Source organism: Artemia sp. Qi Xiang Cuo, chromosome 21 (genome assembly GCF_049724085.1).
Source record: "Artemia sp. Qi Xiang Cuo chromosome 21, ASM4972408v1, whole genome shotgun sequence".
Taxonomy (NCBI): Eukaryota; Metazoa; Arthropoda; class Branchiopoda; order Anostraca; family Artemiidae; genus Artemia; species Artemia sp. Qi Xiang Cuo.
The window spans coordinates 52,291,467-52,305,318 of record NC_142814.1 but is presented as its reverse complement, the minus strand read 5'-3'; the positions used below and the strand labels follow the sequence as shown (position 1 = coordinate 52,305,318).

Below are 13,852 nucleotides of genomic sequence, written 5' to 3'. Positions count from 1 at the left end.
AGGCTGCGCATAAGACAAAAAAACACTTACTCACAGTCACAGAAAGAAGAGCAAAAAGGAGAAGAAAAGAAAATATAGATACATAAAAACTATACAATAATGTTTTTTCAGTAAAAATTAAAAATTTATTCAGGAAAAAGTAAGGAAAAATTAATCACATGAAAACAAATTTTTGTTTACCAGAATTTTTGAAGGTGCCAAACGAGTGGCATTCTCAAACCGAATTGGGAAGGGTGTTCCATGTCAAATGACACGTAGCAAAAGGATTAAAACCGGATCTTATTGTTGGATTATGCTGAATTTGGATATTTAGGGAACTACGGAGCTGATAATTTGACCGATAAGATACATGGTCTAGGTTGATGGTGTAGTTTGTTCTGATGTTCTGGTCTAGAAAGATTGATGGTCTAGGTTATTCATTTGTCCTCTAGGCATTATGAAACTACTTGAAACGCTTTTTGTAAATAGACTAATTAAACTTGGTATTTTATACTGAGCCATGTTCATTTTGTAATGTTTTATGTGTCATAGATGTAATTCCGATAATTCGATTTCATTCAGTTAATTCTGTTGCATTGAAAACTGTTTCCTAGAATATATCTGGTCTACACCGTTATTATGAAAGTAAAGAACAACATTAAATCCCAAAAAGAGCAGAATTTGTCTCTTATATGAACGGCACTGCATTTTTCTCTCCCCCCTTCTCGTTGTAGAAAGTTTGGAGGATGCTCTTTTGATTGGAAAGTTAAAGTTTTACTTTCTTTATTTCACATCATAAGTAATTTTTACCAGTCCTAGAACCATTAGCGTCCATTTATATATATTTTGTCCATTTAACACCCCTTAGGACGTCTGACCGAAATTTCTCACCGAAGTTTTGCTTTCTCTGGGGCTGCTCAATTTTATATTTGCATTTTATATCATGTACATTACTAAATCATGGTAAGAATACAATACATGTAATAATAGAATATATTGTATTATATACATAAACAAATAAAGGTGTTACCAACCACTTAAAATATGTTTTATTGGCTTTTTGGATAAATAGAAAGGCAGTTCAAAGCTAGTCTATGAATTTTAGACAAACCATAGACAAGGAAAAAAAAGACTAAACTAGAATTTATCTCCTAGAAATCAATCTGTAAGCCAACTGAAATATTTTAGAAAATGTGTTGAACTCTGGAGAACAATTAGTGCCCCTTTGCGAAGGTGTTAAGGATGACAATTTAATCTCCCCCCCCCATTTCTTTTTCAGTCCTATTGCGAATTTGCTCTATTTTTGGGTAATGTTATGGAAGCTTTTCAATCTAATAGATTTAAGGAGAAGCAGGAGTTACATACCTCTCATATAGATCTTAGCTAAGTAATATCATTTTCTATATTCTTAAAAAAAGGTGGTTTTTATTCTTTCCAATCTTATCACCTCTTTTTCCCATGGCTGTAATTGATCACGAACAGACGTGTGATAAGGAGCTTATATTCTAGCATATACCTCCCCCCTTAAAATACATAAACTTGTCAACATTGCTTACTGAATTTTTTTTATGCTCGTATTTCCCCAGATTTTGTGTTTACATCCTTTAACCCCTCTCCCTATAAACTTCCCTTAATGAAATAATACTTTTATTATAATGCAAATTTAATTACTGACATCCTTTCTGATTTATAATTAGCATGACGACATCGTTCTTTGGTAAGCCTTGCACATAGACAATCTATTATTGTTTCTTTTTGCCGTCTCTGCTTGAGGAGGAGCAAGTCTGAAAACAATTAGAGGAAAAGCAATTCGTATGCTGTATTTAGTGCTTTTACTTATCATTACTTACACTGATATGAGCAACATGCCTTGTCTTAATTTCATATATGTAATAGATATTGATAGAGTATGTGCACTGATTTTTGATTCAATGGGTTTAAGATGGCTAATTATAAGAAGGACTTTAAAATATATTAAATTCCTATTTCTTTGAAGGGGCGTCAATTGGGGACAGACAATTTGCCTTCTAAATTCGTTAAATATGCCATAAAATTATGCTCGTTTATTGCTAGAGTAAATTGTTAAGATCTTACATGTCATTACAAAATAGAGCATTGAAAAGATAACTTTGATGAAAATATCACCCAAGTGTTTAGAACACTGATCAGATTAGAATGACGGAAAATGCTTGCAAAAATGTCCAAAAACTTACTACTCAAGTCCTCAGATTTTGTTTAAAATCGTTTTATTCCAAAGATGTAAGATCTTAGCACATTGAACTGCTTTTTCAAAAATAGGGAGTGCTATTACTTTCGTCAAGATTCACCAGAAAAGCTTGACTTTTAACCTAGATGTCAAGCAGTAAAACATCGATAAACCATTCGATGTTCTGTCCAAATACAGTATTACCGTCAGAATAGGATCCAAGCCTCTCCCATCCCTGAAAATAATTCTAAACTATATACAAAAGTCGTGAATTTTTTTTACGATTTATATTTTTTAGTATACCGTGTTCCTTTTTTTCTTTCTGATATCTTTCCTATACACCTTATTCGTTTTTCCACCTGAATTGCAACGCTGCACAAAAATCGGCCATATTGTTGGCAGGTTTGTTGTGCAGACATGGAACCTATCATGGAATTTCCTGAAATTCAGAAGGCACTGGTGAGTTAATTTTGTTGATAATCTTGTTAATAGCAAGGCTGCACATCACCTGCAGTCTGGATTGATTTTTCCTGAGCTTGGGTAGTAGGTTTAGCCTGTACTAGGTTATATCTTTGCCCAGCCAATCATGGACTCGAACTTGAAAATTACAAACATTTATTTAGGTGCCAAAAAAGGCAAAGAAGTTAACAAAAGTGACACAGAAAGATCCGCCATAGTCTCTACAATAATTTTAACATGTTTATGACCTAAGAAAATGGGTTGACTTTCCAGTTTTTAACGAAAATTTGACCCTTAAAAATTAATATTGTGAATCAGTACCAAGAATACTTAGGCTAGATTCTGCTACAAAGGTGATGATAATTGGATGGTTTTGGGGTCAGTGCCCTTCTAGAACTTCCTCTCTGTCCAGCCAGGTTAATATTTTGTGTTCTAACTGCACAGACATCATGTGGGAACATTTTGGTATATTTTTCCATTCACGGAATATTGAGATAGCTAAGAAATAGACCTACCTCTCCATTTAGAATTTCATGCTGAATCCAAATATAATAATCATTAACTAATAGTTTGCCGCGAAGGATCAAATTTTATAAATTTAGTTCAAGGATATTGTCAGTTTGTTTCCTTGCTTATTTGCCAGCAGATAAAACAATTGGATTGTCTAAAATGGTATTTTCTGGTGCAAAGTGCTGGAAAAATTTCAAACTTCCTACTAAAATGTGTATTTTTTTTTTTCATTTGCATCTCAGATTTCTTTGTAGGAAAGCAAATAATTTTAAAATAATTATTATGCCCCCCCCCTTGGTGACGGCCCTGCCCCTGTCTATGTCCCTGAGTCTTGCTATTACCAATAACTAGATTGTGAATATATTAATACAAAAAAATTATTTACTTATAGAATATAAGCTATTTGGAATTGATTTTGAAATTGAATTCAAATTAATTATTCAATTAATTGAGTTAATTTTATTTAATGAATTCAATGTGAAATTAAATTTGATTAATCGATTATCAGTATCGATTTTTGTTCCATGAACATATTGGATCCAATGAAAAGTACAAGTGAGTTTTGCAGAGTGAGCACATATAAATGAAAAATTCGGTTATGTTTGTGTTGTGACTGAGAATTTATGAGTTGACCTAGCTGAGAAGGGCGCCATTTGAGGTTTTGAGGAGCTCAGGATCCCCCTCCCTCAGTTTCTGTCCCTAGAACAGAATCAAAATATGTTTTTTGGAACCATTAATTAACTTTGTAGGGTTGCAGGGGACACCTTCGGTGCCCCCGCCCCTCAGCGCCCAGGGCAGCTGCCCCCTTTGCCCCCCCCCCTAGTTCTGGCCCTGGTTTTCGTCAGCTATCAGGGAGATTTAAGTCCATTCGCAGTAGTTCAGCACGTGGTAATAGTCCTCTTCCTTTTCTGAAAACTGACCTTGATCCTAATCTGTTTTGTTCCTGCTTTTCCTTCAGCAGCAGGATAGCTGCATTTTTCTAACTTTTCCTTAGGCTACACCAAACACAAGAGTATAAATTTGTATTTTTAGCACTCTGGCCTCCAGTGTCTGATCTCAGATCTCCAAAAAAAAGTTTGCAGTATGTCTGTCACACAAAAGCATACCAGAGTACCTAAAAACATAATTTAAAGTAGTGGCACGTTTAGGGGGGGGGCCAGGGGCCTGGGCCCCCTGAAATTTCCCAGGATTGTCAAGACCAGTCCAATCCAGTTCTTATTTTTTTTTATTAGTCTGGAGCTGGTGCCCCCCCCCCCCCAACCACTAATTTCAAGCAGCCCATAGTAGTTTTACTCTTCCAACACACTCAGAACTTTATAAAGTCATTTCATACCCAAAAACCATACTCAAATCTCCTCAGTTTAACTGGTTAGGCCTAGGCCTATGTCTATTTGAAGGACAAATCAGTACAAAATTTGTCAACTCTTAATTTTCTCATATTTTTTAGGGCCAGTGGTGCAGAGATCTTGATATTGTCCCACTTATCTCATACAATCTTATTGAAGATTTTTACAAAGCTTCAAATTCAGCCATCCGGCAACTCAAGAGAAGCTACAGCTTTTTGGTGGAGCAATATATTGACCTGGAAACCGTGCATATTTTAGAAGTGGAAGGACTTTTCGGAAATAAAGGGTTAGTGATAAAAGGGAGTTGCTATCGCAGTTTTGAAAAGAGGGACAAGCCACATTCCATCAAAGTCTATCTTTCCTGTGACAGTCAGATTATCATCAGTGCTTGTTCATGCGTTGCTGGAAGTGTTTTTTGCAATCACCTGGTGTTGCTCTTGAAAATTATCAGTTTGATGCAGTCTGAAGTACAAAGAAATCCCTGCCTCCCTGAGCTGCACCGAGATGTCTCAACAGTGGAATTACATGAGAAAGCGGGATCTTGAGCCACAAAAGGTGATGGACATTGACATTCGCCAAGTTTGGGAAGGAGGACTGTCAACTCCAAAAACAGTGCAGCTGTATGACCCGCGGGTCAGTAAAGATGATTGTCTCAGTCTGAGATTGCGAGTTGCGCAACTTATTTCTTCCCTTAGCCCGGCTGTATCTGCATTTTCAGGTAGGACAGAGTTTCTGTTGCATAAGCTTTGATTATTTTTGTTAATGGCTTTTTATATAGGTAAATCTGATTCACTAAAGCAATTTTATTTTACTCTTATTTTACCTTATGTTTAAAAATTATACCTTCAAATGTGAGCTGTACATGGACTTGGGATCCTGAGATGGCTCTCATGTGAACATTTCGATGATGAGGAAAACATTTTTCTTTCCATTTCTCTGCTCTTCCTTTGGACAGCTTTCTGGGCTTTGAACTGGGGAATGTAGTAGCTGCACTGTTCCATGCGTTAAGCATGCTGTGAGTTGCTGTTTTGACTTGCATCTCAGAAGTTTTGCTCTAGGACTACCAGGACACACGCCAAAGAATAAGACAACAGATAACAAGTTCCAATAAAGCAAAAGGGGTTGTCGTACAAGTTTATCTAAGGTTTTACATGGGCTTTCATGGTTGCAGCGGTCAGTAGCGTATATTAGGGGGGGGGGACAGGGGCGATCGCCCTCCCTCTGAAATCTGGTAAAGTTTGTCATAAATGCCATAAAATTGGAAATTTTCCCAGTCCGAAGGGGGCGACGGCGTTCTTGTAATGCCTTAAATTGCTTATTCCAGACTGTTCGAAAACCCTGGAACTTATCATCTATTGCGTAACTAAGGATGGGTTGATACATTGCACCAGAGGAATTTTTCTTTTTTGGGTTTTGTAATAGAGAGACTTGAAAATGCATTTTCAACAGAAAAATTAAGCTTTTTGGCACTGACAGGACAATTCATTAGCAATCTTCACCATCCAATGGTCGTCAAAATAGTATGGTCGGCACAGAAGATTAGGTCCTGTAGGCGGGTGGCATTAAGGAGCCAAAGAGTAATTACTTGTTCATAGAAAGAAAGGTACGCTTTAGTGGTAAATCCAAAAATGTAGTGCTTCATGCCAGAAAATACTTTTCTATTCTTGACTATTCACATAATACTTTATTATGAGCAGAAAAAAAATAGAAAATGACATTTCCTATTACACATTTTCTTAAAACTTAGACTCTTCGCACAACACTAGTTTTAAGATAATTTAATCCTCAAAGATAGGTGTAAAAGAAGTAAATATATGGAGTAGTGCACTTTTTAGTGATACATGGTTCTAAAATTTCCGCCGCTTTACAGCAGACAGCACTGCTTTCAAACCATCTTCTCGCCCAAAATAGATATATTTACCACTTCAAACCTCAAAATTTTCTGCACAGATTTGACTTTGTCCGCACATTTTCGTCGTCCCTTCCTAAGGTGAAGGAATTAGGATGACCTTGCCTATAATTAAAATTGCTCGTGACAAGGAAGTACTTTTTACTTCTTCCCCCCCCCCTCCTTTCATCGCAAATCCTGGGTCCGTCACTACAATTAATGCCATTTTTCGCTTTCTTGACTACTATATTATGTAGACTGACGCCCCCCCCCCCCGAAACGAAATCCTGGCTACGCCGCTGTCTCTGTCATTTCCAGATTGATGCAAGCAATTTAAGTTTGAAGTCTAAGGCATGCCAAAACATGTATTTTTGTGTTAAGTAGACCTTTAAAAAACGATTTTCTTGCAGATCTTTTGAAAGACGGCATCGAAAGAGGAGAATATTCCCAGGCCAAGCTTGTTCAGAACAGATTATTGGAATGCCCAGTGCTGTCAACATTGACCAATCATCTACAAGTAGATGATCCTACTTGTAGTATTATAACCAATTCTCAGGGTTGTAACCAGTGCATTGTTCAAGGCTGCTGAGTTTCCTGATTTTCCTGTGTATGGGCACACAGGTAGTTACATATTGACAAATCCTGATCCGAAACAGCAGCGAGTGATAGACTCTTTAAGAGTGTAAGCATCAGAAGCCAAAGAAATTGAAAAAAAAATTCTCGCAGACAGGCTGAAAGTGAAACGTGGTTCCGTGCAAGTAAGTTTCGACTTACCTCCAGCAAATTCGTTTTGGTGGTGAAAACGGTCACTCTTTGGAGCAAAAAATCAGTTTCGTCTAACTTTGAAGATTTTTGGATAGAAACCCAGCTGTAAAGTGGGGCAGGACGCATGAAGCAACTGCTGTTCGAATTTACAAAAAAAAATATGAAAAAAAGAGGAAGGGACGTTGTGGTTATGGACTGTGGGATTGTGATACCAGCTGAGTACTGGCTTGCCACGTCTCCTGATAGACGTGTGTTTGACCCATGCGAAAGAGACCCACATGGCATTATTGAAGTCAAGTGCCCATATAGTCTTCGAGACAAAACTGAGGAACAGTTTTTAGCTGAATGCCCATACCTCCCATGCTTGAGAAAAGACCACCACTATTATTATAAGATCCAAGGGCAACTTGGCATTACTGGACTATCATGGTGTGACTTTGTATCATGGACAAAAAATGTTATACTAATACAAAGGATACCTTTTGATAATGTTTTTTGGGAAAATGAAGCCAAAACTCTGACTGATTTCTATTTCCTACATTATCTAGAATACTTGTCTGAGCTTCTGTAATTTGAGGTCCTTTGATTAATGTGATAGACCTTTTCGACGCATCCAGCAACCACGAAAGAGAACCCCTCACAGGCACCAGTTACTGAAAAAAGTTTCTTTGCGAACACGTTTGACTTGAGTTTCGTGGCGCTGATTGGTTGACGCTCAAGTTTCAGTAACGGTCCATGTTGCAGAAGCAACACTTCGGAAATGTCGAAGTAATGTATTTCGAGTTCCTTTGATTTTTGTGATTCAGAGTTCCTTTGATATATGTGATTATGAGTTCCTGTGACTATAAGCATTCTTTTTTTTAACCTATATATATATATATATATATAAAAAAACTAACTAAAACCTATCTTTCATCAAAAATACGGCCACTAGTCAAATCCGTTTTCTTTTATTTGGCTGGGTACTTTCCTTTCCATACAAATTGATAAATTATTCTTGTAATTTTCTTTAATGTTGTTTTATTCGGTAGAGAAACTGTTGCAGAATACCATATTATAGGGCATACAGAAATAATTACATACGGAGCCTTCTGGTGTATAGTTAGACTTCAGTTGTTTCCATAAGAAATTGCCTTTTTTACATTGCTTCTAATTTCATTCCAATTTTTTTTCTGCGTTTTCTTCCAACTGTTGTTGAAAACTGTTCCAAGTACTTTGGTTTCTTCTTTGTTTGGTACACCATGCACGAAATCTCTATCCTCATCTCCGAGGCTTGAACTCTCAGATTTTTCTTTATATATTTCTACCTTCAAAATTTTACAATAAGATTCGGTTGTATTCATTGCTTTGACAAAATCTTCAGTTTCTGTAAATACTGTTAGATAATAAAAAAAACTTTGAACTTTTATTTGTGTATCCTCTATTTCAATTCCTTTTATTTACCCTTCAATATACTTAAGCATGGGATCGGCATATGCTTCAAATAAAAGTAGACTCAAAGGAAAAAAATAACTATTCTTCACTTGGTTCTTCTTATCAAACAGTTCGTGGTAACGAACTGTAAGTAAGGAGCGACCCGGCTCAATGGTAACCGAAACTCTAAAAAACGGAATATATATATAAGTTTATAAGTATCATCAGTATCATCAAATATATAAGTTTCATCAAGTTTAAGTGTACCTATCAAAAGTGAGGCGCCTGAGAAAATTTGGCTGATTTTCGAAAAAAGGGAGAAAGACCCCCTAAAAGTTATAGAACCTTAATGAAAATCACACCATCATATTCAGCGTATTAGAGAACCTTACTGTAGAGGTTTCAAGCTCCTATCTACAAAAATGTGGAATTTTCCATTTTTTGCCAGAAGAAAGATCACGGATGCGTGTTTATTTGTTGTTTTTTTTCTCAGGGGTGATCGTATCGACCCAGTGATACTAGAATATCGTTTGAGGGCTCATTGGAACGGAAATTAAAAGTTCTAGTGCCCTTTTAGGTGAAAAAAAAAATGGAGGGCAACTAGGCCCCCTCCCACGCTCATTTTTTTCCCAAAGTCACCTGATCAAAATTTTGAGATAGCCATTTTGTTCAGCATGGTCGAAAATATTATAACTATGTCTTTTAGGATTACTTAATCCCTCGAAGCCCCCAGGAGGAGGGCTGAAAGTTATGAACTTTACCCAATGTTAACATATAGTATTGGTTATTGGGACCCGGCTCAATGGTAACCGAAACTCTAGGAAACGGTATTTTGACACAAATAAATACATCAAAAGAATCTGATTTTACTGCTGATTTCAAATATATAAGCTTCATCAAGTTTAATCCTACCCATCAAAAGTTACACGCCTGAGAAAATTTGGCTGATTTTTGAAAAAAGGTGGAAAGACCCCCTAAAAGTTATAGAACCTTAATGAAAATCACACCATCATATTCTGCGTATCAGAGAACCCTACTGTAGTGGTTTCAAGCTCCTATCTACAAAAATATGGAATTTTGCATTTTTTGCCAGGAGAAAGATTACGGGTGCATGTTTATTTTTATTTATTTTTTTCCCTAAGTGCCCTTTTTAAGTGACCAAAAAAATGGAGGGAAACTAGGCCCCCTCCTACGCTCATTGTTTTTCCAAAGTCACCTGATAAAAATTTTGAGATAGCCATTTTGTTCAGCATGTTCGAAAATATTATAAGTATGTCCTTTAGGATGACTTGATACCTAGGGAGGAGGGACGTACGCAGGGAAGGGGGCCACCGGCCCCCCCCCCCCCAAATCGCACGATTTTTTTCATTTTCCCATAATTTTCAGATTTTTCTCACAGAATAATGGGTTTGAAGGATTTGGCCCCCCCCCCGAAACAAATTCCTGCGTACGTGCCTGGGGTTGGGGGTAAGGTGGGAGGATATTTCCAGGAAGGACGTTGTCAGAGGGGACGGGACAGTGCTATGAAGGAGACGCCAGACTTCCCAGCATTATGTAAAAAAAGATCAGAAATTTAATATAAAAAAACAGGTTTTTCAACTGCAACATCAGCAACATAGAAACTTTAAACGAAGCGAAAATATTACATACATGATTGTGTTCACCCCCTTGTCAGTAACTCACACTTTAAACCAAAGATTTTTTAGTACTTTAATAAGATCTATTTATTCTAATTAACGGCCTTTGTGATTAAGCGGACATTTTTGAAGGATTTGGAACAAAATTTAAACTTTAGAGCAAAGAGCGTGGTATTGACTTGGGAGCGAACGCCCTAATAAATGTATTAAAAATATATTAATATAGAAGTTCGTTACGTAAGTTAATTCGTAAGTGACAAGTATTTACCAATAATAAAAACGTTGATAAATAAAATTAAACAACTTTCGAGAAAGCTATTTAACCAAATAAAAGTAAATTAATATGAAAATTTTGTTTTAATTATTCATGTACTGTGAGCCAAGATCAAAACCTGCATTTATTCAAAAACGTTCAAAAATTAAATAAAAAAACAAGTTTTTTTAACTGAAAGTAAGGAGCGACATTAAAACTAAAAACGAACAGAAATTATTCCGTATATGAAAGGGGCTGTCCCCTCCACAACACCTCGCTCTTTACGCTAAAGTTTGACTTTATCACAACTCTATTTTTTTTAAACAATAAAAAACTTTAGCTTAAAGAGCGAGGTGTTGAGGAGGGGACAGCCCCTTTGATATACAGAATAATTTCTGTTCGTTTTAAGTTTTAATGTCGCTCCTTACTTTCAGTTAAAAAAAACTTGTTTTTTTTATTTAATTCACCTGAAGAGCTGATGATGGGGTTAATAAAGACTGTCATTATGGCACAAACAGTCCACATCTGATTCAGAACTGGGACAAGGTTAACTGGGATTGTTTCTTTTAAGATCCCATAGCACTTAATTCGCATTATGAGTCTCTCAACGTGTATTCGGAGGCGGGCAATCTTCTGTGTTTCAATCACATCAGAAGCTGCAAATTGCCCATCATTTTGAAGAAACGGGGGAATATTTAGGCTTACGCAAGAAGGCAAGTCAGTCTGTATGCGGAAAACCTTATCAGCCATTATACTATCACCATCATCATATGGCATCTTCAGGATTCCACATCTTTTGGCAAGTTCTACATCAGAGATGGACCCATCGTACAACTCAGATACAAACGTCACAATGCCGTTTGAGGCAATGCCAATGAGACCTTTTTTAGTCTGCCGACTTTTGTATGACGAATAAGACAGAGTTTTATTTAGGAATGACGAAGGAACTTGACACTGAATTTCAGTTGCGTCGATCACAACACGAGTTGTGGGATATTCAGCTTTAAAGTCATCTGGCATATTTCTGTCGACATATTGTCTTGACGACCAGAGAACAAGTCTTCCCAACTGTTTGTATAAGAAATTGATCCAGCTCACAAGGATTTTGCTAACGGTCCCCTGACTAATTGAAAAACGGAATGCCAGGTCTTATTCGTATATTCCCACTTTTAGCCTGCAAAGGACAAGAAGCAACTGATCACGTCCAGAGAGCTTTCTGTTGCGTCTCTTAGCTGAACCTTCTGGATCTCTCACATGAGCTTCAGTGAGTCTCACATTTTCACCATTTTCACCACAGTTGATGAATTCAAAAAAAGAAAGTTTTAAGAATGTATTTTATTCCGGTGGGGGGGGGGGGGGTAGATGTAACTTATGATAAATATTTTCATATGGTAATTGCTTTTCATTTTTAGTAAATTAAGATGAAACTATGGGGTGTGATTTTCATTGTTTTAGTATGGGCAGCATCGCATTATGCGCTGCTATATTTGTCATTTTTTTCTTTCTAGTAGATAATATGCTAAGAAAACTAAGAAGGTATAATGAATATAGTAAAATTATGAGTATTATAATTTAGTACGGACAGCAGAAGCACATTATGCGCTGCTATATTTATTATTTTTCATTTCACTAGATTATTTACTAAGAAAACTAAGAAATTATAATGAATATTGCAAATTTAAGAGTATTATAATTTAGTAAGGAGAGAAGTACATTATGCGATGCTATATTCGTTCTCTTCATTCTACATTCAATGTTTCAACATCATTTTACTTAAATTTAATTCATATTTAAGGAAATTAAGGAAATCATTCAAGCGAGCAAAGAAAATTCCAATAGTAGAAATAAAAATACCCTAACCAGAACACAATGTATGGAGTGATTTTCCATTAACCAATGATGAAGAAGCGTAACTTATAGAATGTACCATCAGTGTTGAAAAATGGAATACTTTTATGAAGGGTTATGATCATCAAGCACAACGTTACGAACTTTGATCCATATTTTGCCATTTTTTTTTTAAATGTTTTTATACACCACTGTTTTTTTCTTCTTTTCAAAGTAAAACCATTCTTTCTTCCAGTTACGTTCTTTTTCATTATAAGATTTTATTTATGATGATGATGATGTTTGGGGCACATTTCCTTTGAGCGGAGAAGAAGAAAAGGCACTGTGTGAACTTGTTGAGGGACCTCCCCCATTAAAACCGGTGATACAACAAGTTATTTCAATCAAATTAACCCCAACACCACATGTATCCTCGTCACATCATAACAGAGAGACCGTTCACTGCTAAAGAGAACATAGAAAAATACACAAGGAAAATAACCCCTTGCATATTTTTAAAGATTCTAGTGCTACAAGAAAGCATATAACAATGCTTATAAAAGCACAACAAAAAGATAAACTTTCTCATCCGTTTAAAGGAAGAGGTGTAAGACGTTATGCACAGCTAAATTATGCAGGGAATTATCCTTTAGTATCATTATGGTAAATTTCCAATTCGATCTGTGAATGTTCCTCTAAAAGCCCTATTTTTTGTGATTTCAAATAAAATTCTTTGACTTTTTAATATTCTCATTACTCAAAGGTCCAAAGAAATATTGAGCTATATATTTGCATAGTAGGGATGGTGAAATAGAACCTTTTTACCATAGTAGGGGGATGGTAACCATTTCTGTACGAACATGATGACAGCCAATCAAGGGCCTAGAATCCGTGTACGAACAAGAGTTAGAAATACTGGGATAACAAGGTGACATCAGAGCAGACTTCTGGAAAATTCATTAGCATGGATTTACGTAATTTCTGTTATGTCACAATTCCACCTTGAGACTATGTTTATAATGATCGTGGTTCGAGGTTGAAGTAACAGTTTCTTTCAAAGCATTATGGAGCAAGCATCAATGGCTGATTTAGAAGTTATTGAAACGCAAATTTGTAACGTAAGTTCTGTTGATAAATAATTAATTGAGATATATACTTGGTAAATTTTTACCAAATCATATTATTGACTAATGTGGATATACGACTCGATGTCACTTTCTTATCCTCTTTCCAAATATAATCATTTTTTGTCGGAATTGAATTTTAGCCCCCCCACCCAATATATTCGAATTCTTGGTATATATTTGCATATTAGAAGGGGAGGGGTTGTATGAAGCTTATGTCAAGTGTAAACCAGATAGCATTTTTTTATCTGATCGGATTTATTTTCTACTAGGCTAGCTATTGAAACTGTCATTTGATATAAATTTAGGCCTATAAGTTGTGTTACCGACCTTTTTCTGTCTAATTATAGTGGGAATGTGCTTTCATGCATATATATCTAAATACCCCCATGTTTCTAGAGTTTATAACATTTTGAAAGTTATTTTATGGGTCTGTAGCCTACCT

The 13,852-nt window shown here is 36.1% G+C and overlaps 2 protein-coding genes across 2 annotated transcripts; both read left to right on the top strand.

The window, feature by feature from the left end:
* Positions 1 to 4,942: 4,942 nt before the first annotated feature.
* On the top strand, positions 4,943 to 6,977 carry LOC148939722 (uncharacterized). The gene is made up of 2 exons (XM_089106957.1): positions 4,943 to 5,218; positions 6,799 to 6,977. The coding sequence occupies exons 1-2, from the start codon at positions 5,005 to 5,007 to the stop codon at positions 6,975 to 6,977; spliced, it is 393 nt and encodes a 130-aa protein (XP_088963083.1). The 5' UTR covers positions 4,943 to 5,004.
* Positions 6,978 to 7,343: 366 nt separating this feature from the next.
* Positions 7,344 to 7,724, top strand: LOC148939721 (uncharacterized). Its single transcript, XM_089106956.1, has one exon. The coding sequence runs from the start codon at positions 7,344 to 7,346 to the stop codon at positions 7,722 to 7,724; it is 381 nt and encodes a 126-aa protein (XP_088963082.1).
* The last annotated feature ends 6,128 nt before the right edge of the window (positions 7,725 to 13,852 follow it).

Bases quoted from the DNA above. Each gene is read 5' to 3' on its own strand.
- LOC148939722 (XM_089106957.1), top strand. From the start codon at position 5,005: ATGTCTCAACAGTGGAATTACATGAGAAAGCGGGATCTTGAGCCACAA. The intron at 5,219-6,798 runs GTAGGACAGAGT...ATTTTCTTGCAG, and splicing joins GGCTGTATCTGCATTTTCAG to ATCTTTTGAAAGACGGCATC.
- LOC148939721 (XM_089106956.1), top strand. From the start codon at position 7,344: ATGGACTGTGGGATTGTGATACCAGCTGAGTACTGGCTTGCCACGTCT.